Source organism: Salvelinus sp. IW2-2015, linkage group LG13 (assembly GCF_002910315.2).
Source record: "Salvelinus sp. IW2-2015 linkage group LG13, ASM291031v2, whole genome shotgun sequence".
In the NCBI taxonomy this organism is placed as follows: Eukaryota; Metazoa; Chordata; class Actinopteri; order Salmoniformes; family Salmonidae; genus Salvelinus; species Salvelinus sp. IW2-2015.
Genome location: NC_036853.1, coordinates 16,560,323 through 16,586,943, shown reverse-complemented (window position 1 = coordinate 16,586,943; position 26,621 = coordinate 16,560,323). Strand labels below are relative to the sequence as shown.

The 26,621-nt window shown below is 43.1% G+C and overlaps 1 protein-coding gene across 3 annotated transcripts; it reads left to right on the top strand.

Moving 5' to 3' along the window:
• The first annotated feature begins 543 nt into the window (after positions 1–543).
• Positions 544–25,866, top strand: LOC111972257 (tetratricopeptide repeat protein 39A-like). Of its 3 annotated transcripts, XM_023999205.2 has the most exons (20): positions 548–993; positions 3,773–3,823; positions 4,069–4,122; positions 11,041–11,145; positions 18,506–18,637; positions 19,718–19,761; positions 20,269–20,336; positions 20,458–20,522; positions 21,207–21,306; positions 21,502–21,567; positions 21,672–21,780; positions 22,559–22,626; positions 22,784–22,843; positions 22,941–23,102; positions 23,356–23,447; positions 23,594–23,714; positions 23,837–23,948; positions 24,126–24,240; positions 24,408–24,524; positions 24,682–25,866. In XM_023999205.2, the coding sequence occupies exons 1-20, from the start codon at positions 725–727 to the stop codon at positions 24,797–24,799; spliced, it is 2,028 nt and encodes a 675-aa protein (XP_023854973.1). In that variant the 5' UTR covers positions 548–724; the 3' UTR covers positions 24,800–25,866. The 3 variants fall into 3 exon arrangements, with proteins under 3 accessions (XP_070302243.1, XP_023854973.1, XP_070302244.1); XM_070446142.1 differs by lacking the exon at positions 22,784–22,843 and having other exon boundaries at positions 544–993; XM_070446143.1 differs by lacking the exons at positions 548–993; positions 3,773–3,823; positions 4,069–4,122 and adding an exon at positions 5,745–6,261.
• Positions 25,867–26,621: the final 755 nt, after the last annotated feature.

Sequence of the window (26,621 nt, the reverse complement as noted above, 5' to 3'; positions counted from 1 at the left end):
TAACAACCTACATGTTGAGTGTTTGAAGCTCATCACGGACAACTAGCATTTGAGCAAATTTGCAACTTTTCAACGACTTGCTACTTTGCAACTACTTAGCATGTTAGCCAACTCTTTCCCCGAACTTTAACCATTTTAGCTAAACCTAACTCCTGAACTTAACCMTAACCCATAGCGCAGCTAATGTTGGCATTAGCCACCAAGCTAACATTAGCCACAACAAATTGGAATATGTTATACGTTTTGCAAAATGTTAACATATCCATTTTCCGAATTGTAACGTAGTGTACATTTTTTACGAAATGGRTGATAGACATCCACAAAGTAATACATACCGTAAGAAATGTAACATATTTAATTGAGTGATTTACATACAGATTCCCCCCCCCACACCTTTATTTAACTAGRCAAGTCAGTTAAAGAACAAATTCTTATTTTACAATGATGGCCTGCCCCGGCCAAAACCTCCCCTAACCCGGATGACGCTGGACCAATTGTTCGCCGCCCTATGGGRCTACTACAATGATAAAATAAATACTGCATGCCATCATGATGAAAAGCCAAATGACTGCCAATTACCATTTGTAGACTAGCAGTATACTGAGCATCATCAGTGGGCGTTCAATTGTCCCCACCAGCCAAATATCCCCTGGAACTCGGTGAACAATACATCCTAGCAGAAACACTTGGGCCACATTCGTTGCACACGAYCTGATTGATAGTAATGACAACATCCACAACTTTTAAAAATAAAGGAGGAAGGTATAGTTCTCACAAATACACATGTAGCCTACTGTACTTTTATATCATACTTTCTCAAACTCTCGCCGTTAACGGTCATCACCTGCGCACAGGTAAAACCCAATGTCCATGTAAGGATAATTGGGCCCTGCACTTTTTCTGGATATTCTGCACGTTTGCAGTATTTCAGTCCATTGGAATGAGTTTTATCACTGGTTGGAGACGCAGCGTGAAGAAAAATGACTGCAAAGGGTGAGTAGCAAAATCCACGTAACTAGGCTAGTTGCAGTAGCCCACGTTTCTTCCGCAGAAACCCAGCGATCTTTTATAAAAAATATACAGCAGCCTAAACAAGTTGTATTTGTGGTCACAACAGTGATTGGTTTATGTAGTGAGAAATGTAGTTTGCCACCCTGTTTTAAATAATCTGTAGCTAGATGGATTTAATAAACATTGAATGGTTGTGTAACCATTCTGATACGAGATACACGAACTTTTGTATTTGTTATATATTAGAACGTTATTGCCAGGTGTTATTTTGGAATTAAGATTTAGACCGTATGAAGTGGAAATGTAATAGATTTATAGTAAAACGTGCACACAAAAAAGAAAAGGAACCTCATTTATGACTGTTTCTACCTATCAAATCAGTACACTCGAAAACGTTCAAACCTAGGAATAGCTTCTCTAATATATAATCTAGGAATAGTTTCTCTAAAGTATAATCTATGGAAAGCAAATTTGTAATCACAGTACCACCATGTTGCTCTTTAACATGACAGGGCATCACTAGTGATTAGGCCAACATCTGCAGATAAATGTACAATAAAGGAAGTTCAAAGAAGATAGGGTAAAATTAGGCTAACTAAATTAATTATTTTATAATAACAATACACCAAATATGTATAGGCAGTTACTGAATTTCTACCACTGTTTTCCTAGTACTTTCCTTTCGTATTTTCTAAGTGCCCAAACTGCTTACTAACTATAGGCTACTAACTAACTAGGTTGTTAAAGTTGTGTAGGCACGGGCCCACCAACTCATTTTATTTTGTATTTTAAATGGGACATTATTTGTCTTATTACCTAAACATGCAACATGCAAACACAACAAATTCATAGCTAGCCTTGCACTGAACTGACATTCACTCGAATGGGATTGGTGGCCAAAAATAACTAACTGAAAGCCACACCCCCAATAAGYCACGGATATGACCAAAATGTGATATGTTTTGTTACTGAATTTCTGGCTATGCTACTGGCTTGTTATGAAATAATTACACAAGTTGTTCTACTGGTATTTATTCTGGAGTGAGGCCTATGTAAAAATATGGTAACACCACTCCCTCTCAGGTGATGTGCTTTGATAAGGAAAAATACAGTGCTGAATATAAAGCTATACTGAACAATAATGTAAACGCAACATGTAAAGTGTTGGTCCCATGTTTAATTAGCTGAAATAAAAGATCCCAGAAATTATCCGTGTGCACTAAAAAGCTTAATTCTCTGATTTTGTGCACAAATGTGTTTACATCCCTGTTTGTATTTCTCTTTTGCCAAGATAATCCATCCACTTGATAGGTGTGGCATATCAATAAGMTGATTAAACTGCATAATCATTACACAGGTGCACCTTGTGCTGGGGACAATAAAAGGCCACTGTAAAATGTGCAGTTTTGTCACACAACACAATGCCACAGATGTCTAATGTTTTGAGGKAGTGTGCAATTGGCAGGCGGACTGTAAGAATGTTTACCATAGCTGTTGCCATATATTTGAATGTTAATTTCTCTACCATAAGCCGCTTCCAATGTCATTTTTGAGAATTTGGCMGTACGTCCAACCTGCCTCACAACCGCAAGCCACATGTAACCACGCTAGCCCAGGACCTCCATATCTGGCTTCTTCACCTGCGGGATCGTCTGAGACCAGMCATCCAGACAGCTAATGAAACAGTGGGTTTGCACAACTGAAGARTTTCTGCACAAACAGTCAGAAACAGTCTCAGGGAAGCTCATCTGCATGCTTGTCGTCCTCACCAAGGTCTTGACCTGACTGCAGTTTGGCGTCGTATCGTCTTCTGTGAGCAAATGTCCCCTTCGATGACCACTGGCACGCTGGTTTGCTGATGTCAACGTTGTGAACAGAGTGCCCCACGATACCATGACGAGATCCTGAGGCCCATTGTCGTGCCATTCACCCGTCGCCATCACCTCATGTTTCAGCACGATAATGCACGGCCCCATATCACAAGGATCTGTACACAATTCCTAGAGGCAGAAAATGTCCCACTTCTTCCACTGCCCGCATACTCACCAGACATGTCACCCATTGAGCATGTTTGGGATGCTCTGGATGTGTACGACAGCATRTTCTAGTTCCCACCAATATCCAGCAACTACGCACAACCATTGAAGAGGAGTGGGACAACATTCTACAGGCCACAATCAACACCCTGATCAACACAATGCGAAGGAGATCTATCGCGCCGCATAAGGCAAATRGTGGTCACCAGATACTGACAGATTTTCCAATCCACGGACCTACCTTTTTTAAGTGATCTGTGACCAACAGATGCATATCTGTATTCCCAGTCATGTGGAATCCATAGATTTGGGCCTAATKAATTTATTTCAATTGACTGATTTCCTCATATGAACACTAACTCAGTAAAATTGTTGCATGTTGTGTTTAATTTTATTCAGTGTACATAGGGAAATAGTGAACTATAATTGTAAATGAGAGCAAAGATTAGCATCTACAGGAGAGGAATTAGATTACAATTGGAGATCTCGGCATTGTTAAATGAGACGCATCCGCTAGTGCTTACTGTATGTTCTGTCTGGTATACTGTGACCCTAGGGACACCATGCAGGCTGAAGAAATCTCAGCCAACCCCAATGGCTCCCCAACACTTAGTTTACTGTACATGGCAACAGTTTCTGTGAAATATATATTTCTCCTTATGTCAATCCCATTGAATGGGATCTGATTCATTTAGTCATTCATAACAGCATGATTTTGCTTCTAGGTTGTCCATCATAAACAGTGCAGAACTTGACCCCATCCACACAGATTTCAAGTAAGTTTTCCCTTCTGTCAATTTCTGTACCCTAGGCATGTTTGACAACAGATTTCAGTTCATAGACTTTCTTTGGGCATATTACGTTTTGGTTAATCTACCCCTGCACTGAAAATATTTTTCAGTCMGGATTTCTATGGGTTGCAATATTATGTTACTCACACAATAGTCCCTATTGAAATAGTTTCCATCCCTTGTGCTCACCTTTTTTTCTAAATGACCTCAATTTTGCCGCCCTGTTTCAGGTTACAGTTACCAGAARACAAAGATTTACTCAACTCTACAGAACCATTGAACATGTAAGTCTCAGAGTCAATGTCAGAGTCGATGGCTGATGGCCGGGTGATATACAGGGTTGAGTAGTTTGAGGAAAGGTTATTGAAAATCAGCAGTAAGCGTGAGGGCAATGACATCGCTCCTTCCTGCTGTTCAACATATTAATAATTCAGAGAAGTACGCCATTAATGCTGGCTATAATATCCGCTCRGGTCCAGGCAGGGTGGGATCAAGAGGAATCCCAGCCTATGTTCTCAACCATAGAGACATCATTTGATTTCAATGCCTCTCCACCCTGAAGAGAAAGAGTGGACGGCCATATTGCCGTACAGGTGTAGAGAGGAAGATGAGATGTGATTGGTTCTACCTTTGGCACAGTGTGTCATTGGGTTTCTTAGGTTGTCACCAGTATTTCCTTGTACTACACCACCTCTGGTCTTTATCTGTTCCATTTGTTTTAAAACAAGTGCATTTGGTGTGTCTGAATTGTTCGGCGTCTGTATGACATCGATATTTGATCATTTCCAAAGTCTTAAACAAGCAAAGAGACTTACAACTGCAGACACACCATTTYTATCTCATGTCTTTGAGGAAATAACTGCTTAAATATGGATTTTGTGGGAGGTGGAGCTGTCCATGAAATGAATTGCTTTCCCATGATAATTTATAACAGAAAGCAATGTACATTCCCTACATCAAAAAGAGCAGGAGCCTGAATTGAACCCCTAGATGCTGTCCTAGTGTTCATATATTTCAACACTTCAACTGATTCAGATCTGCAGATCAGAGAGCAAGATAACAGAACACTGTAGATGTACATTTTAATCTACTGTACACAATGTCTCTTGGCTCTGTTGAAATTAACYACCTACTAGAGGAGAGTGTGGGACACTTTTTTCAGGCAAGGCTTTGCATCCAGAGGCAAGATGTTCATTGTGTAACATAAATGTTTTCATACATCGAAGAAGACAATCCACCCACACATGACCCTGGTGTGTACTGTTGGTCAACTCCAGCATCGCTCAATTAATAAAATACAAGGACAGGTTTCGTGTGTGCCCTATGGGTGCCAGAGGGGTGGAGATGCAGAGAGGTGACGTATAATGGGAGCAATGATACGCTGGTCTGTGTCCCTGCTGCCCTGCCTGCTGAATAATGTTCCCCAGAGGAAACTAACTAACCTTGACTGAGGCAAAGTCGTGTGTGTGCCTGAGCTGACCTCTTTGCACGTGTCTTGAGATTCACAGATTTACCATGTTGTAGATAACTCTTCCTCTATGACCTAAATTTAGACAGCTGTCTGAGAGCTCATTCTGATAAGGGATTGGCTATTTCCATGGGTCATTCACTTTCAGAGCGATTGGCTGTAGTGTAATTGCTGGATCTCAGTGGTACTCATCTCTCTCTCGCTACACAGTGTTCTACTGGCTCTCTAATAGGGGGCACCCGGGGCAGTGCGTCTGTGCTGCTGCTGCAGTAGTCAGCCTGAGTCACTGCAGTAAAGGCTTCCTCCTTAGCAGGAATCTTCCTCTCACCGGCATCAAGTCATTGTACATCTCTGTCCGGAATCTTGCAGAGAGGTTTTGACATCTTCCATTCAAGATATTCAGGGATCTGAATGAGTTCTGCTGGGGTGTTTTTGCGGTCATCTGAGTGCAGTAGCCTATTGTCTTTGGTGGATGTTATACTCAGGGTATCACCTTTCTGTGGTGCATAGTGAATCTTTTGGCTYATGTTTTTCGTTGTTTCTCATTTGACTCGAGTCCTGTGCAGCTAGGCCAGCCCTGCTACTGCATCAGCCTATCAGAGAAGAAACTGCACTGTGTAGCGTGAGTGTGATGATGGGAGGAGGTGGGACAGGAGGAGGAGAGTTAAGGGACTGTGTGTGTTTGTGGAGGCGGAGAGTTGGGGGGTGGAAGATGTTTAGTTTCTCTGTGTGATAGTCATCCCAATCTTATTAAGGGCTGCGTTCTTCCTCCCCTCTCCTGCCTGCTTGCCTGCTGCTGCTGTTGTTGCCAGAGGTAGACAGTGTCGCGCTGCGCCGCTGGAAAGGCCTGAGCAGATAGTCAATTCTCTTCTGCGTTTGCTGCCGCTCTACCTCCCTCTAGTACTCTTGTCTGCCAGATGAAAATGTCAGGAGAAGCAGAAACTCTATCAAACGGGTAAGAGATATTTTGAGGCTGCGTGGTGAAGTGATAGGTACTGACAGTGTGTTGAAGTAAACGGAGAGATGCTGCGTTTGTGGTTTTGTGTGTGAATGTAATATACTGTCACTAGTCATTTCTACTGGGTTTGAAACCAGAGGGTTCTAACTTAGCTGTATCCGGAAAAACTGAACAGGTTTTGTTTTTAAAGATCCACCTCTTCTCTTTTGTCTGATTTCATTGTGTTTAGAAGCAGCTTGTTTTACTGCAGTATTACTTTGTTGGCATTTCTTAACTTACTAGTACTTTAATTCAATGTAAATTAACACTGGTGAAAGCTTTCAGGAGGAATGCAGATAAAGCAATGTTTTATCACTCTGTGTGTGTGTACATTTGTCTGAGTGAGTGTGTGCATGTTTGATTACCTCTCAGAGCAATGATCTCTATTGTGCAAGTGTCCCTCCAGAGAAATCAGCATCGTGGAGTTGCTAACTTAAATTAATTAATTATCTGGACAATGTATGCTATGCACAACCTTTCAGGAAACAATAGCATCCATTGTGTGTACATTATCATGCCATTTTTCAGACCCATCTATGCCCCTATTGAGTTTATGGTTAAGTCTTTATAAGTGTGCAATGTTAAGCTACTGGGCACTCCAAGCTAGGCTGAAAAGACAGGCTACACGGCCCCCTCTTCCTAGGGTCCTGATGGCTAATGTCCAATCGCTGGAATATAAACTTTGAACTCMGAGCAAGGCTTCAGTCGCAGAGGGACATCAGAGAATGCCGTGTCTTTGTTTTTACAGAGACCTGGCTTACGGACAATACACTTGACTCTGCTATTCAACCAGACAGCTTTTCCATTTTCKATATGAGTCAAACGGCAGCTTCTAGTAAGAGTAGGGGGAGGTGTAATGCTTCCTCATCAACAATTTCTGCTGTACCGAAGTTGAAAACATCTCAAGCTCCTGTTCACCTGACTTGGACTTTCTGATGCTAAAATGCCTACCTCACTATATGCTGAGTGAATTMATGTATTTTTTTCACAGCTGTGTACATACCGCCAAAAGCAAACATCAAGGCGACACTCAGCGAACTGTACAAGAACATTWGCCAGCAAGAATCCTCTCACCCGAAAGCAGTCTTAATTGTCACTGTTGATTATAAACAAGCACATTTCTTTAAAAAAAAAAGATTCCAAAATATCACCAACATGTATCCTGTCCCACGAGAGGAAACAGCGTGCTGGACCATGTATATACAAACATCCTTGACTCGTACAAAGCCATCCCCCGCCCCCACTTCGGCCAATCAGAACACATCTCTGTTCCTACTCCCTGCCTACAAGAAGYAAGTCAAGAGGGAGCCACCTTCACAGAGAATAGATAGGTGCTGGACAGAGGAGGCAGATTCAATGCTGCAGGAGTGTTTTGATCATATTGATTTGGAATATGTGCAAAGATTCATCCACCCAGGACTCATCCATTAACATTGAGGAATATACATTGTCACTCAACAGGCTTTATTAGGAAATGTGTTGATGATGATGTACCCACAATAACAATCTGGACATACCCCAACCAAAARCCCTGGATGAACGGAGATATCTGTACCATGCTGATAGCCCGTACAGCAGCATTCAGTATCAGCCGAATGAACCCTGACAGATATGAGCTCTGCAAATCCAATATGGAAGCAAAAAGACAATACAGACTCAAACTTGAATTGATGTTTAACAACTCAGAGTCACGACGCATGTGGCAAGGACTACAGACTATCACGGACTACAAAGGCAAATCCAGCTGTGTGGTGCCCACCAAAGCCTCCCTCTCAGAGGAGCTTAACATATTCTATGCTCGCTTCGAGGCAGACAATACTGAGTCATCCAGGAAGACTCGCTGCTCCAGACGACCTGGTSCGTTTGCTCTCCGAGGCTGACGTGAGAAACTCTCAAAAGAACATCCCTGGCCATGTCTTCAATGTGTGCTGACCAGTTGGCGGGCATCTTCTCAGACATCTTCAACCTGTCCCTGTCAAAAGCTGTAGTCCCCACCTGCTTCAAGGAGACTACCATCATCCCCAGTACCTAAGAAAAACAAGGTGACATGCCCAAATGACTTGCACTCACCCCAGAGTCTGGTATGGCCCACATCAAGGCCAGCATGCCAGGCACACTGAACCCACTCCAATGTGCCTACTACTCCAACAGATCCACGGAAAATGTAATTTCCATCACTATTCACACGRCCCTAACACATCTGAACAAGAGGAACACCAGTCAAAAGTTTGGACACCTACTCWTGCAAGGGTTTTTCTTTATTTGTACTATTTTCTACATTGTAGAATAATAGTGAAGATATTAAAACTATGAAATAACACATATGGAATCATGTAGTAACCAAAAAAGTGTTAAATAAATCAAAATATATTTGAGATTCTTCAAAGTAGCCACCCTTTTACCTTTGCACACTGTTGGCATTCTCTCAACCAGCTTCATGAGGTAGTCACCTGGAATGCATTTCAATTAACAGGTGTGCCTTGTTAAAAGGCGTGAGCGACGTCATCTAAAAAACGTCTGTTCTAAATTCTTCAGGAAGCTTCATTTACCCATCACTGTATTTTTTGTGACTTCACAAAAAGCCAAATTTGAAGACACCAATGGTAACGTCTTATTCTCTTACCTATTTTAAATAATAACGGCAGAATTCGTTTTCGTAGATCGGCGTGGTTTACATAGCTAGGTAGTAAGTCTACTGGTGCCAAAATTGTACTGTAGTTTGTCAGCAAAGAGGTTTTCCATATTCATCTAAGGCAAATATACTTATAGGTTTCTGCTTTCATCTGTGTCTGGTGTTAGCTAGTTACTGGCTAGCTAGGTATTCAGCCAGCATGGAACAAATGCGGGGGAAGTGTTGCCCAAAACTCGGATGCAATTGTCATGTCATTACATCAAGAGACATGCAAAACGGGAGATTCATACAAACTTCTTGACATCATTGATAKTCATGATATATGAACAATGTTGGGCAGTCAATATATGTAATGTACCTAGACCTCAACCTGTTTCAACAAAAATTCTCCAAGATGGACTAGCTAGCTAGTGCTGACAATTCCTTTTGGGCTAGCTAAATTATATAGCCAACATTTTGTCTATGTTGATGCTTTTACAATAACCAAACAGTAATTTGTGAAACAATGACAGGATTGGATGTTGTATGTAATTACTATGTTTGCGTTGCTTTGTCTCAGCAAGTTGTCTTGACATAATCTCACTGCAACACTGCATCATAAGTGTTTTCAAAGAACTGGCTGTCATGGTGAGCTCCCCGCCCACTTAGTCTGTCTTTTCAGTCTTCCTGGTAGTTATCGGGATGCAATATGGTGGATGATGTTTTAGTCACTCAAAAGGCTAATTTACATAGGAATCAGAAAGATTGTTAGGGAATTTTATAAGTTGTTTGCTGATTGTATCAACTGGGCCTTATGGAGACTCAGTGTGTGGTAGTATTGACCCCTAGACTGTCTGTGTTGCGCTGAATTTCATGACTGTGTGTTGTAGTGAGCAGGAAGKGAATGACCTATGGCTGCTCATATGGTGGAAGGATGGTATGGTCATCCCCATGTCATTAGCTTGTGAAGGGGAGAAAATAAAAGCCTGTTTTTCAATATGGAACCCAATGGATTCATTATAGTTTGAGAGAGTTCAAGCATGGTCCAGCATAAAGAGGTCCTCTGTATCACTGATCTTCAGGAATGCAAAAGGATGGCTGTCAGTTAGTMACCCTCATTGTAGAGATTCTCCTCAGTTGCGTAGGCCAGCCTCCATTGTTTGGCTTAATACATTGTGTCCATGAACCCAATTTGCTGAGAAGACATTTTATCATCTTTGGGATTGTTAAACTTGGGGTGGTTTTGGTATGAAAATAGTGTGGCACAGGACAATCGGGATTTTCAGCCTGTTGAACAGCCTGCTCTTGTTTTTAATGGTAGGGAGCCTTGACATCAATATTTGTTTGTTTGGGATGAAGATTACTCTATATTAAAATATTTGGTGAACCCCCACTTATCAATCAATTTTGTAATGCAGATGAATGAGAAAGCTGCTCACTGAAGAAACTGTGGTAAAAAATCCAATGATCTTGTCAGATGAGAAAAATGTAGCTTTAAGCTGATAGCAGTAAAATAACTGTCGATGATAGATAGAACCGCAGAGAAAACAATGCGAAAGCATGCTCAGATCAGGTGGGAGAGTGGGACAATATCATGACCTGCGCTCCTCACATAATGTTTTGGAGGTGTTCTGTGTTCCTCTTGCCCTACCACTAAAAACAGAACAGGGGCACTGCAGCAGAGTAGCCTGGGAGAGAAAAAGAAGTGACGTGGCTCTTTTTAAAGATATCTGTTACTGTAGATAGACAGTGAAGTACTCCTTTGTAGTTAATGCTGTGTCATGCTACTCTATAGACTGAGATCATAGACATTTCACCTAGTTCTTGACATGAACAAACAAGATTTTGTCCTGGGGTTCATTCATAAAAGAATAGAACACATTTAGGTCCACTGGGAAGCTGGCAGTAATAAGCTTMTTTCATTTGACAATGGAAATCTCATTTATCTCAGAGGCAAATTATTTACTTGTTTGAGGGGAAGTCAAAAATAGAATGTGTTATTTTAAAATGTAGGTTCTGCACTGAGAACCAATGGTAGGTATTGGCCAAGACCGTCATTATGTGTTAAAGTAACATACTTAATTCACTAACCTTCATCTGTCTCTTTCCCCTTTCCTGTATCTCAGGTCCCAGAAGTCCGACCTGTCTGTGGCCCTGGAGGACTGCATGGCAGCGCTGGACCTGTTCCTGAGGAACGACTTTGAGGAGGCCCTGTCCAGGCTTCACTGCAGGTGAGAGACCTGGACCCTGATCGTGTGGGTCGACACAAGTGGCTGGTGGTAATACTGTGTGCTAGTTTCACAAACACCAAATAGCACTGGCAAGTGGCATGGTTTCCTGATCAGTTTGTGCTTCGCCAACTCCTTTCTTGTTCGTTGTCATGTCATAACCTGGCGACCGGGCTAGGCTGGTGCTACAGTAAAGTGTACACTCTGTGCTAGTTTCATAAACACCATCTCTCCTATTGGACACCCCTTCAGCATTGTGTTCAAAAACACAATTGTCAAGTTTCCTATTACTCTGTGATTCTCTCTTTCATGATAATGAAATTCTCAACATATAATCTTTTCTCTTCTTTGGCCACTCCCAAATCACAGTTTCYCTCCAGCCCTCCCTAGTGTGTCTCATTTCTCATCCCCTCAGTGTTACACAACTCAGTGGATATACAATACTTATCTAATCCCTCCCAGTTTCCATGTTGATCTCTTTTAGTTCTGAAATGTACATGGTAGTCTAGTAGGAGCATGAAATTAAGGAAATATTTATCCCAAAGGGTAATAATCTTGGCAAACCTGCCATTGCCCAACCCTCTGGCTCTTACCACGCAAGGCTTGGCATATTCTGTCAGCTGTCACCCTGGGGCTAGGCAATGGGAGTGATGGTAGACCAAGTTCTSTAGGCAGAGCAAAGGTATAGGCATTTAAACTGCCTTCTGGCTTCCTTTGTTTGCTACCGGTGTTCAAAGAAAACCTTTGTGGGAAAAGCCTCCACGTCATCAACATCCTAGTGTGTAATATCAACTAATGCGTTGCTGAGCATAGGTTTAACACAGTATTGTGTGGGAGAACAGTAATAAGAGAAAATCTATCAAATAAAAAAAATAACCCATAAAGAAAGCCGGTGGTGCTGAAATAGCAGTGCGTCTCTCTCTCTCTCGTTCTCCCTCCTTTCCTCTCCTCTCCTCCGTTCAGGCTGATGTACTGTACTGACACAGTWAGCTGGGCCAGGTATAGTCCAGAATCTATGCAGCACAGCACACACAGTGGCAGGCTTTCTCTCATATACTCTATAATAATGCAGAGTATGTTTATACTGTGGTTTGTATTTTCATATCACAGAATGCTAAACACAGCAATATATATTTGCTGAAATATACATTTGATCAAACCGCAAGATCATCATAAGCTACTGCATGTTCATAGCGAAAGAGACAAAGGCTTGCAGTTCGATCTGATTTTTTTTAAGGACGAAGACACTGCAATGACATCAAAACAGCCAGCCAGCCTCATGCTTTTAAGCACAGCTTTATATTCAGATTAGATAGTAAGATTCTGCATTGCCTGCTTCTCTCTGAASCTACTAGCTAGCTGTTCAAACATGCGGACTGGGCAGGAACAGCAGCAGGCCTTATGTAATTGCCCTGTCCCAGTCAAGTCCTTGGTTGTCCCCCCCTCATTCCTAATGAGTGCTTTACACTAGGTGTGGAAGTGTTGATCTAGTATACATTGTAAAAGGTTGGGGAGGGGCTGATATACTGTACAACATGTACAAATGGAACACATGTTCAGACAGAGGGTGTAGCGTCACCACCTACTGTAGAATGGCTCCGTCTCATTGGCTGGCCACGATTCAGGCTAAAAGACAGAGGCACGATGGATAGAAACTTGCACTATAAATCTTACTACTCTGAAGACAAGAGTAACCAGCTTAACATAGCTCACTACATTGGTGCTCTCCCCCATTCTAATGCTTTATCTTAGGAGCTGTGTCAGAACAATTTGACCACACTTACAAACAACTAAAGTTGCCTCATGTTGGCACTCAACGTGAGCGCTGTCAGGTTATGTAATTCACACTGAAACGTGCATGACGAGACGGAGAACCTCCCTCCTGCAGGCTGGCTCTTTTTAAGTTGGTGTTGTTTTTTGCAGAACATTAGATTAGGTTTACCCATGACGGTGAATAAGCTTCAAGAGTCAGGAGTGCAGGCCCCACAGTCACCATCGGCCCTTGTCCATCTCCGTCTCCACAACAGTCAACAACAGTAGACAGAAGGAAGGCAGGCAGCAGGCAAAAACATTCCAATTCATGGCCTGTTTTTACCATGCTGCTCTTTTTCCTGACGAAATATCTCCTGATTTGTCTCCCTTTTGAAAAAAGACACTATATATACAAGAGTATGTGGACACCCCTTCAAATTAGTGGATTTGGCTATTTCAGCCACACCCATTGCTGACAAGTGTATCAAATCGAGCACACAGCCATGCGATCTCTATAGACAAACATTGGCAGTAGAATGGCCTTACTGAAGAGCTCAGTGACTTTCAAGGTGGCACCGTCATAGGATGCCACCTTTCCAACATGTCAGTTTGTCAAATTTCTGCCCTGCTAGAGCTTCCCCGGTCAACTGTAAGTGCTGTTATTGTGACATGGAAATGTCTAGGAGCAACAAAGGAATGTGAAATGCCAGGCATGCAGACATGTGACAGTACAGTGAAGAAACTCACCAGCATTGTCCCATCCTGCCACTGTATGGTGGAACCTGCTGGGAACAAGTCAGACCAGTGCTCCTGGTTGTGGAATGTTAGTGTCAGTGTGACATTCAGGGAATTCACATGGGCCTGTTTCCAAGAAAACATATTGTAACTTAAAGGAGCTGGGCTTTTTAAAGAGTTTTTGGTCAGAAAATACATTAAATATACTAAACTCAGCAACGTCGTTTTTTCAGGACCCTGTCTTTTAAAGATAATTCGTAAAAATCCAAATAACTTCACAGATCTKCATTGTAAAGGGTTTAAACACTATTTCCCATGCTTGTTCAATGAACCATAAACAATTAATAAACATGCACCTGTGGAACGGTCGTTCTAACAGCTTACAGACGGTAGGCAATAAAGATCACAGTTATGAGAACTTAGGACACTAAAAAKACCTTTCTTCTGACTCTGAAAAACACCAAAGGAAAGCTGCCCAGGGTCCCTGCTCATCTGYGTGAACGTGCCTTACATGCTGACCAGACCGGACACGTTGCGTGCGCAAGCGTCGCAAAATAAATKTAGAAATCCATGTTATTCAATTATTGCACCCACACTGCTCGCTCGCGCCAATGAGCGTCTGCGTTGCCAAGGGCTAAAATAGAAGTCATTCCTATTTCTGACGCAGATCGCGCTGCAAGTCCTGCCTCTCCCATATCATTGGTTTATAGAAGCAGGTACCCACGTGCCATCTCCTCATTGGTTATACCCATGTGGGTGATTGAAAGACTAACTGTTTTGCCGGTCGTCGTSGTAATACCATGAAAGTGTAGATGCCAATCACCATATAAGTTCAAAGATGAAAAAGCCTGGAAGGAGGAGAGATGACTAGAAACGATTCGGTTGGCCATTTTATGTGTGGATTAATTGTCGGAGTAGAGGACCTTGTGCTTTTCAGGTAAAATAACAACTCAATGTTTATATCCCAGCAACAGCAAGCTACCTAAATAGAACAAATTAGCTAGCAAGTGCAAGCTAACTAGCTAAATTGCCACATGTAACAACACCTGCACAGGATCSGTACATCCGAACATCACACCTGYGGGACAGGTACAGGATGGCAACRACAACTGCCCGAGTTACACCAGGAACGCACAATCCCTCCATCAGTGCTCAGACTGTTCACAATAGGCTGAGAGAGGCTGGACAGAGGGCTTGTAGGCCTGTTGTTAGGCAGGTCCTCACCAGACATCACCGTCAACAACGTCGCCTATGGGCACAAACCCACCATCGCTGGACCAGACAGGACTGGCAAAAAGTGCTCTTCACTGACGAGTTGAGGTTTTGTCTCACCAGAGGAGATGGTCGGATTCGCGTTTATCATCGAAGGAATGAGCGTTACAGCGAGGCCTGTACTCTGGAGCGGGATCGATTTGGAGGTGGAGGGTCCGTCATGGTCTGGGGCGGTGTGTCACAGCATTATCGGACTGAGCTTGTTGTCATTGCAGGCGATCTCAACGCTGTGCGTTACAGGGAAGACATCCKMCTCCCTCATGTGGTACCCTTCCTGCAGGCTCGTCCTGACATGACCCTCCAGCATGACAATGCCACCAGCCATACTGCTCGTTCTGTGCGTGATTTCATGCAAGACAGGAATGTCAGTGTTCTGCCATGGCCAGCGAAGAGCCCGGATCGCAATCCCAACGAGCACGTCTGGGACCTGTTGGATCAGAGGGTGAGGGCTAGGGCCATTCCCCCCAGAAATGTCCGGGAACTTGCAGGTACCTTGGTGGAAGAGTGGGGTAACTTCTCACAACAAGAACTGGCAAATCCGGTGCAGTCCATGAGGAGGAGATGCACTGCAGTACTTAATGCAGCAGATACACCAGATACTGACTGTTACTTTTGATTTTTGACCCCCCCCCTCTTTTTTCAGGGACACATTATTCCATTTCTGTTAGTCACATGTCTGTGGATAACTTTGTTTCAGGTTTACTGTCTCAGCTTGTGTGAATCCTTGTTAGTTCATACAAATATTTACACGTTAAGTCTGCTGAAAATAAACGCAGTTGACAGGAGATGGAGACGTTTATTTTTTTGCTGAGTTTAGACTCTAGTACCAAAAAAGTAAACAAATCAAAATATATTTGAGATTCTTCAAAGTAGCCACCCTTTGTCTTCATGCAGAGCTTTGCAAACTCTTGGCATTCTCTCACCAGCTTCACCTGGAATGCTTTTCCAACAGTCTTGAAGGAGTTCCCACATATGCTGATGTAACGGATGTGAAATGGCTAGCTAGTTAGCGGTGGTGCACGCTAATGGCCTCTCAATCGTGACGCACTTGCTCTGGAGACCTTGAAGTAGTGGTTCCCTCTGCTCTGCAAGGGCCGCGGCTTTTGTGGAGCGAAGGGTACGATGCTTCGTGGGTGAATGTTGTGTGATGTGTGGCAGAGGTCCCTGGTTCGCTGCGCCCGGGTCGGGGCGAGGGGACGGACTAAAGTTAAAACTGTTACACTGAGCACTTGTTGGCTGCTTTTCTTCACTCTGCAGTCCAACTCATCCCAACCATCTCAATTGGGTTGAGGTTGGGTGATTGTGGAGGCCAGGTCATCTGATGCAGCACTCATACTCTCCTTCTTGGTCAACTAGCCTTACTCAGCCTGGAGTAAGGGCTTCAGTTTATGTCTCAGTTGTTGAATCTTGTTATGTTCATACAAATATTTACACGTTAAGTCTGCTGAAAATAAACGCAGTTGACAGTGAGAGGACGTTTTTTGTTGTTGCTGAGTTAATAAATTAAATGTCAATGATTATATACACTGCCAAAAAAATAAGGGAACACTTAAACAACACAATGTAACTCCAAGTCAATCACACTTCTGTGAAATCAAACTGTCCACTTAGGAAGCAACACTGATTGACAATAAATTTCACACGCTATTGTGCAAATGGAATAGACAAAAGGTGGAAATTATAGGCAATTAGCAAGACACCCCCAATAAAGGAGTGAATTGCAGGTGGTGACCACAGACCACTTCTCAGTTCCTATGCTTCCTGGCTGATGTTTTGGTCACTTTTGAATGCTGGCGGTGCTTTCACTCTAGTGGTGGCATGAGACGGAGTCTACAACCAACACAAGTGGCTCAGGTAGTGCAGCTCATCCAGGATGGCACATCAATGCGAGCTGTGGCAAGAAGGTTTGCTGTGTCTGTCAGCGTAGTGTCCAGAGCATGGAGGCGCTACCAGGAAAGCAGGCCAGTACATCAGGAGATGTGGAGGAGGCCGTAGGAGGGCACAACCCAGCAGCAGGAGCTGCTACCTCCGCCTTTGTGCAAGAAGGAGCAGAAGAGCACTGCCAGAGCCTGCAAAATGACCTCCAGCAGGCCACAAATGTGCATGTGTCTGCTCAAACGGTCAGAAACAGACTCCATGAGGGTGGTATGAGGGCCCGACGTCCACAGGTGGGGGTTGTGCTTACAGCCCAACACCGTGCAGGACGTTTGGCATTTGCCAGAGAACACAAAGATTGGCAAATTCGCCACTGGCGCCCTGTTCTCTTCACAGATGAAAGCAGGTTCACACTGAGCACATGAGCACATGTGACAGAGTCTGGAGACGCGCGTGGAGAACGTTCTGCTGCCTGCAATATCCTCCAGCATGACCGGTTTGGCGGTGGGTCAGTCATGGTGTGGGGTGGCATTTTTTGTGGGGCCGCACAGCCCTCCATGTGCTCGCCAGAGGTAGCCTGACTGCCATTAGGTACCGAGATGAGATCCTCAGAGCCCTTGTGAGACCATATGCTGACACATGCACATTTTGTGGCCTGCTGGAGGTCATTTTGCAGGGCTCTGGTAGTGCTCCTCCTTGCACAAAGGCGGAGGTAGCGGTCCTGCTGCTGGTTGTTTGCCCTCCTACGGCCTCCTCCACGTCTCCTGATGTACTGGCCTGTCTCCTGGTAGCGCCTCCATGCTCTGGACACTACGCTGACAGACACAGCAAACCTTCTTGCCACAGCTCGCATTGATGTGCCATCCTGGATGAGCTGCACTACCTGAGCCACTTGTGTGGGTTGTAGACTCCGTCTCATGCTACCACTAGAGTGAAAGCACCGCCAGCATTCAAAAGTGACCAAAACATCAGCCAGGAAGCAATAGGAACTGAGAAGTGGTCTGTGGTCACCACCTGCAATTCACTCCTTTATTGGGGGTTGTCTTGCTAATTGCCTATAATTTCCACTTTTGTCTATTCCATTTGCACCACAGCATGTGACATTTATTGTCAATCAGTGTTGCTTCCTAAGTGGACAGTATTGATTTCACAGAAGTGTGATTGACTTGGGAGTTACATTGTGTTGTTTAAGTGTTCCCTTTATTTTTTGGAGCAGTGTATATATACAGTTGAAGTCAGAAGTTTACATACACTTAGGTTGGAGTCATTAACTTGTTTTTCAACCACTCCACAAATTTCTTGTTAACAAACTATAGTTTGGCAAGTCGGTTAGGACATCTACTTGTGCATGACAAGTCATTTTTCAACAATTGTTTACGAGACAGATTATTTCACTAATTCCACCTTTTGTCTTTCCATTTGCACAACAGCATGTGAAATGTATTGTCAATCAGTGTTGCTTCCTAAGTGGACAGTTTGATTTCACAGAAGTGTGATTGACTTGCGAGTTACATTGTGTGTTTTTAAAGTGTTCCCTTTATTTTTTTGAGCAAGTGTAGTTATACTTTTACAGTAAGGACATCCATACATGTGCTGCGCCTCTTCATTTGTGTCGAAGACATACAAAGTAATCTTTTTTGCTGAGTCATCTGACTGCATTTTGAGAAGGCAACAATCGCTGCTAAAAATATAGCTCAATATTTCTGTTCCTTTTTTTCTTCCTTCACAGAATCAAAGACAGCATGTACCATGCGCTCACATACGCCACCATACTGGAGATGCAGGCCATGATGACCTTTGACCCGGAGCACATCCTGGCAGCGGGTAACACCATGAAGGAGGCTCAGGCAGTATGTCAGCGGTAAGGCTCATTTGTAATGGGTCTACATTCTAAAACGAGATCTTCAAAGTTCTTGTATGCTATTTATTTCCTTTAGAGGCAACAAAAGCAATAACAAATGTTTTGGCTCAGTGGTAAGGCTCCCCCTATGATAGCTATTCAATCATGAAGATAGGAACCACATGATCTGATCAAGTGAAACCACTTTGTGAATTTTGTAACATGTGTTTGTGACTAAACAAGACACATTTACCTCAAACTCCTATTATGAAGAACAACCATATACAGGCAAAATATATTTGGCTCTGGATGAACCCGGCCATTCCAGTGGGGAGAACATCTGGCTTTTTTGGAAGATGTTCATCCTGGTCTGTGGTGGCTGGTTAGCTGTTCTGACATGATCACAGAGCAAATTTCACCAAAGTCCTATCAGATCTCGCTGGCTGGTGCAATTTCAGAGCGGCCTGTAACAGTGAGTGTGTGAAAATGTCCTATATGGATACGCCTCTCCAAATGGTGAGACACACACACACACACACACACACACACACACACACACACACACAATCTCGCCGACTGGGCCTGCCACACCGCCTGAGAACCTTGGGGGGGTCAGGGGAACCCCATGACCGGGACCCTGTGCTATTCTAAGAGCCGCTCTACATTTTATCTACACAAGCCATAAAATGTGTCTGGGCCACACTGATTTGCAAGAAGAGTAGGTATCTACGAAAATACAACTTTCACAGGAGGTTTAACATTATCCCACGGATCACTAATCAGCAGTGGTTACAGTAAACCACTCATATGCTTGTATCTCCCTTAATCCATATCATGTAATTCCCAATACTGAAACCTGATCTGCGTTAGCTATACTGTCGGTCAATGTCTGTCAATGAATGTGGTTACCACATGTCACCATTTTTTGATATCCAAGCACAAGAATGTATTCAATTCCAAGTTTCTTAGCTCACACATCCACAGACTGGTGTTGAATAGTTGTGAACCAACTCTGCTATGTCTTTCTCATCGAACACTCTATTGTAATGTTGGAATTCGTGTGTAATAGTGTAATTAAGTTCTGTATGTAATCTCTCCCAGGTTCCGCAAGAAGTCAACCTTTAGCAACAGAAACTTCACAGAAGGTTAGAACATACTTACTTCAGTACATTCTAACTTCACTACACACTAAGACACAGACATATTGTTTTACCACAAACATCTTATCACTAGTGTGAATTGAACAATTGTTTTTATTGCTTGTATTCCTAAATAAATAAAACCCTGCTACTGTAAAATATACTCTGTTTTTGATAGATGTTTTAATTTAATACATGTACTTTTTAGCAGACGCTCTTATCCAGAGCGACTATGGGTTAAGTGCCTTGCACAAGGGAACATCAACAGATTTTTTTTTTTCTCACCTCGTAAGCTCGGGGATTCAAACTAGTAATAACTAATAACTTCAGTTATTGGCCCAACACTCTTAACCGCTAGGCTACCTGCCAACCTATTACACCTTGATGGTTGTTCAGTACTTGAGAATACAGTTTAAAATGTGTTTTATTGTCTGTGGGTTTACTGTGCAGCCTCCTGCTGATGTAATGTTTTGAGGATGTCAGAAGATAATTGTGCTGTCATTTTCACCTCAGAGGAACTCCACGCTGAAGTGTGCTATGCAGAATGTCTCCTGCAGAGGGCAGCACTCACCTTCCTTCAGGTAACCTACTGCTACCACATCACCCACTGACACTCACTATCTCTTTGCAGCACTGATACAGATGTTCAAGTTTGTTGTGCATTTATGATATTGAAATAGTTCTTAACCCCTGTTTCTGTAGGATGAAAGCATGATCAGTTTCATCAAGGGAGGAATCAAAGTGAGGAATAGCTACCAGACGTATAAGTAAGCACTCTTTTTAAATTTTTTTATGTATTTAACCAGGTAGGCAAGTTGAGAACAAGTTCTCATTTACAATTGCGACCTGGCCAAGATAAAGCAAAGCAGTTCGACACATACAACAACACAGAGTTACACATGGAGTAAAACAAACATACAGTCAAATAATTCAGTAGAAAAATAAGTCTATATACAATGTGAGCAAATGAGGTGAGATAAGGGAGGTAAAGGCAAAAAAAAATATTGATGTAGTGTATGGCCTTTATAGTGCATTTCCCTAATGTCTCAACTTGTACTATTTTTTTTTACCCCCTTTTCGTGATATCTAATTGGTAGTTACGATGTTGTCTCATCGCTGCAACACCCCAATGAGCTCGAAGGTCGAGTCTGGCGAAGGTCGAGTAATGCGTCCCCCGAAACTTTACCCACCAAGCCGCGCTGCTTCTTATCACACCTGCTTGCTTAACCCGGAAGCCAGCCGCACCAATGTGTCGGAGGAAACACCGTTCAACTGACAACTGAAGTCAGGCGCACGGCCTGCCACAAGGAGTCKCTAGAGCGCGATGAGCCAATCGTGCGCCACCTATAGGGCTCCTGGTCACAGCCTGCTGTGACAGCCTGGGATTGAAGGTGCCACTTGGGAGGCCCCTCAACTAATACTATAGTAAAGAATGTACATCTGTATTTCAGAGAGCTTCATACGGTCCTCCAGTCCTCTACCTACGTCCATGGTGACAATCATGGGCAGTTTGAAGGCGGRGTCAAGCTTGGAGTAGGAGCCTTYAACTTGGTGAGGGAACTGCTTCATGTCGATAATGTTTGTGGTCCAGTTTTCTGGACTGGTAGATTGTATAGAAGGACCTTTTYGGTGTGAGGGTTATATAACTCATTGTAACTCAACGCATTGCCCTGATTGGTACAATGTGTAATTGTGTCTGTCTCATCTTCTCACTCTTCCWCTCCTGTGTTCTTGGGTTGTGTACAGATGATCTCCATGCTGCCCACACGGACCCTCAGGTTGCTGGAGTTTGTGGGTTTCTCTGGAAATAAGGTAGGTTTCCTACTGTTAACCTGGTGTGAGATGCTGAAATGGACTGAACTGGGCTGGATGGACTGTGCTAAGTTCGCAGTGTCCTGCGTTGTGTGTCTCTGCAGGAGTTTGGCTTGCAGCAGCTGACGGAGGGCTCTGCAGGGCAGACTTTCAGGTCCTTCCTGTGTAACATGCTGCTTCTCTGTTACCACACCTTCATGAGCTTCATCTTGGGTGAGAGACAGGTTGATGTTACCACACATCAGACGTTACCGCACTGACCTTTTCAACTCACAAAACAAGCCTTATAGCAGGAGTGGGCAAACTTTTTGGCTCGAGGGCCACATCGGGATTTTGAAATTCAACAGAGGGAAGCATTTTTTGGGGGACCAATTGTTTGTTMAAATCAATTTCGCGGGGGCCTCCCGAGTAGCGCAGCGGTCTAAGGCACTGCATAGTAGTATTTGAGGCATCACTACAGACCYGGGTTCGATCCCAGGCTGTGTCACAGCTGGCCGTGACAGGGAGACCCATGAGGCGGTGCACAATTGGCCTAGCGTCGTCCGGGTTAGGAGAGGGTTTGGCAGGCCGAGATTTGCTTCTCCCATCGCTCTCTAGCGACTCCTGTGGCGGGCCAGGCGCATGCACGCTGACACGGTCGCCAGGTGTACGGTGTTTCCTCCAACACATTGGTGTAGCTGGCTTCCGGGTTAAGCGAGCATTGTGTCAAGAAGCTGTGCGGCTTGGTTGGGTTGTGTTTCGGAGGACACACGTCTCTCGCMCTTAGCCTCTCCCGAGTTTGTACAGGAGTTGCAGYGATGGGACAAGACTGTAACTACCAATTGTATACCATGAAATTGGGGAGAAAAAAGGGGTAAAAAAAAAATGAATTCACTAAAAATAAATACTTGAAAAATATAAATAATGTTTGTCTCGCGGGCCAGATTGAAAGTGCCCGTACAGACTAAACTAACATTAAATAACATTGTCTTTTTCTCCTCACGGCTTGCAGGCACAGGGGAGGGGGATGTGGAGGATGCTGAGAAACTGCTTCAGCCCTATCTAAAACAGTATCCTAAGGTCAGTGAGGRCGTTTGTATAATTTATAGCAGTAAAGTAAAATCCTATTCCAATTGTATTGGTTTTGTGAATTATTTGGTGCATAGGCCTGTACACACACTCATTCCCATCAAAACAGTTTATAGTGAAACAGTGTGTTCTATACCTCTGTTTTAAGGGATCTATCTTCTTGTTCTTCGCTGGTCGAATAGAGGTTATCAAAGGAAACCTGGATGCTGTGAGTGTAGATCAATGACTTTGACTACTACCAAAATTATTTTGTGTTTAGACTACAAACCATCCCTTTTCCATGTGTGTGTATTTGTGTGTACCAGGCTATAGAGCGCTTTGAGGAGTGCTGTGAAGCTCAGCAACAGTGGAAGCAGTTCCATCACATGTGCTACTGGGAGCTGATGTGGTGTTTCACATACAAGAGACATTGGAAGATGGCCTACTTCTACGCTGATCTGCTCAGCAAAGAGAATGCATGGTCCAAGGTGGGACATTCTGCAGTTATTGTATTTTGCATATCAGTACTATATAGTCAAGTATGAAGTACATAACATCTGTTTCAGTACAGTAATGGTTGCATTATCTCGAAGGCACATGCGACAAAGTCTTAACAGAATATAGATTAGCTTGTTTTACAGCTTTTAATGTATTCCACTTAGTCTCTAGAGGGCCAAATTGATGATGATGCCTAAAGACTAGTAGTAGTTTCAGTAGTAATACATGCACATTTCCCTCCAGGCAACATATGCCTATATGAAAGGTGCCTACCTAAGCATGCTGACCAGGGAGGAATGCCAACCATTCCGGGAGAGCGAGGTAGCGCTGTTCCGGTAGGTCACTGCAATATACAAACCCTTGTGTCACCATAATGCTTTGTACTCTATTCATTTCATTCTACCCAGGGTTCTTGTATAATCAAGTCATTCTATCCAAATATATCAATATGTTATATGTATCCATTGTCTATCCGCTCCAGGCAGGTACATGGGCTTAAGCAGAAAATAGCTGGAAAGTCTTTGCCAACTGAGAAGTTTGCCATCCGAAAAGCCCGTCGTTACCTGACTGAGAACCCGATAACGCTCCCTGCACCTCCTCTGGTCAGTACTGCATGGTTTGACAGCATGTTCCCTATTACATTGTAATTATAGTGTAATAAAATACTACTATTATCTATGTGTGGATTACTGTGACACCCGGTGGCCTTGTCTGTCCTCTGCAGGAGATGATGTACATCTGGAACGGCTACACAGTCATCGGTAAACACAAAGACCTCACGGAGGGCATGCTGAAAACACTGGACGAGGCACAGGCAAAACTCGACAATAGCCCAAGTAAGTAACACGAACGTACGTCACCCTGGAGAGTTGATACTGCCTCTACACATTCATTTAGGAACAGCATTAATGATTGGATTCAGACAACTCCTTATCTCGTTATTATCATGTTTAGCAACACTGTTTAGTAGAGTTTGGTGATGGGGCTTGATTGTTSTACGTTGTGTTCCGAAGGAACAGAGTTCTCCATAGATGACCAGTGTTTGGTGAGCCTGCTTAGGGGTCTGTGTCTGAAGCACCTGGGACACCAGGAGGAGGCTGAGGCCTACTTCACCCTGGTCCTTTGCAAGTGAGCGCCACACACACTCCCTCGCACACACACACAAAGTCACGCACACTCATCCTTTCACAATATGATAGTGGAAGAGACCTACTCTTTTACTATTCCTTACAAGTTTAGCAATTACCTCATTTCTTGTTTCATTCCTGATCTCTGTTGTATTTTTCTCTTGTCAGTGAAACACAGATCAAGTTTGATCACTACTTGGTTCCCAATGCACTGCTTGAGCATGGGCTGCTGTGTCTGGAACAAGGGAGGAAGGAGGAGGGCATCAAACTACTGGAGAYGGCGAAGTGAGTGTCTTGGTCCTTACACAAGATAATTATCTCAACCCATCTCAATACAATAGTTCATTGAAATTCGGAAACCTRTCTTTTTTACAAGAATTCTATTAGTATGTAAAGTAAAATCATCTGGCCAGACTTTTTCATTGTTCCCCTATATTTACAGGCAAAATTACAAAAACTACTCCATGGAATCGCGGACACATTTCCGAATCCAGGCTGCTTTGCACAAGGCCAAGGCCACAGGAGAGAATGGGATTCACACCATGCCCTCCAGCCCGTAGCTGGTGTGGGAAAAACGGGGCCAATRTCCAGCCATCCCACAGTGCACAGCCCAACGCCGCAGGGATGAGGCAGAGTACCAAACCACCCACTACCAGCAACAAGCATATGACTGGCCAGCCACCGAGCTCTAAGAAAGACCCGCAACACTACACAAGCATAATGTACACTGAAAGGTCAAAAGCATACAGACAATAGTATTTACTCAGACAAAGAAAATATACGCAATATATAGAAAATACCACACTGCTGGATGGAGATGTACAGGGTTTCATCAGTCTATTTCAAAAACCTATGGTTAGATACCCATGCCTGAATGTTCACCCTCCAGCATAAATATATACATTCGCTGGTTAACATGTCTTTTCACACCTGTCACAGGGGTTTTTGCAACATATTTGAGTGGTTAAAGGTATTCTCATAGGTTTTTCCCTCTGCTCGGAGCTAATGACTAGAAGCACTGTGGCCAATCTTGGACAATGTCTGTCTTGTTGACCGTGATCTATTGCAGATAACCTCCTGCCCTAATGCCTTTATCTCTGTGCTTCTACGACTGGTTTTATTTGTATATTTCAATTTTCACCCTGAACAGCTCAAGGGAAGTTTTGGCACATTGGATCAACTGAMCCACTTTCTGGGAAGGAATGCATGACCAGTCCAACTGAATTTTTGTGGATATAGTGCCCACTGACATCTGCACAGTTAAATCATCCAGCCATACAAACACATTGCTGGAATGCACGTGTGATGGTAGGGGGTTATTTTGTCTGTTTATTTATTAACTGCAATGGCACCTTTCACAAAATTGTCTTGTTTTAAGTGGACTGTGTCTTTTAGAAAGGCAGGCTCCTTCCATGTTCTCTACATGTGGACACAATCCAACAGTACTTGAGCTCAAACAAACAAGTCTTTCAGATTGACACAGGAAAGCCAGGCTGCCAGTTTCATCTGTAGTGAGTGAAGTGTTGACAACCACAAGAACCTTCCATATATAAATATACAGCTCCGACATCAACATAGACAATAATGGCTTACAGGGAGTTCTTGTACATTAACAGTAGTGGAAAAAGTACAAGTGACAATACCTTAATAGAAAATAACTCAAGTGAAAGTCAGCAAAATACTACTTGAGTATAAAAGCCTGAAAGTAACTGGTTTAAAATTTACCTAAGTACAACGGTGGATAAAGTACTCAATTGTCATTCTTGAGTAAAAGTAAATGCTATACATCAAATAACTTGTATTAAGCAAACCAGATGACACAATTTTCTTGTTTTTTTTTACGGACAGCCAGGGGCACACTCCCAACAGTCAGACATAATTTACAAACGCAGTATTTGTGTTCAGTGATTCCGCCAGTAGGGATGACAATGGGTTATATTGATAGGTGCGTGAATTGGACCATATTGCTGTCCTGCCTGAGCATTCAAAATGTAACGAGTACTTTTGGGTGTCAGGGAAAATGTATGAAGTAAAAAGTATATAAAGTATATATTTTCTTTAGGAATATAGTGGAGTAAAAGCTGTCAAAAATATAAATATTCAAGTACGTATATACCCCAAAAAGTAGTTCAAAATATTTTTACTTAGTTACTTTACACCACTGTAAATTAAATAGTTACGTTCTTGTGTAATAAATTATCTAATAAACTATATGTTATTTGTGATTAGAAAAARGGTTACCTTTTTTCATGTTSTATGATTATTTAATCTCTATTTACAACACAATAAGTATCCAAACCCAGGCATTAGAGTGGTGTCTTGAGTTTAAATGTTGGAATTAGATCTCTAAAGGGTGAAGGAAATKTATAAATGTATTTTTTT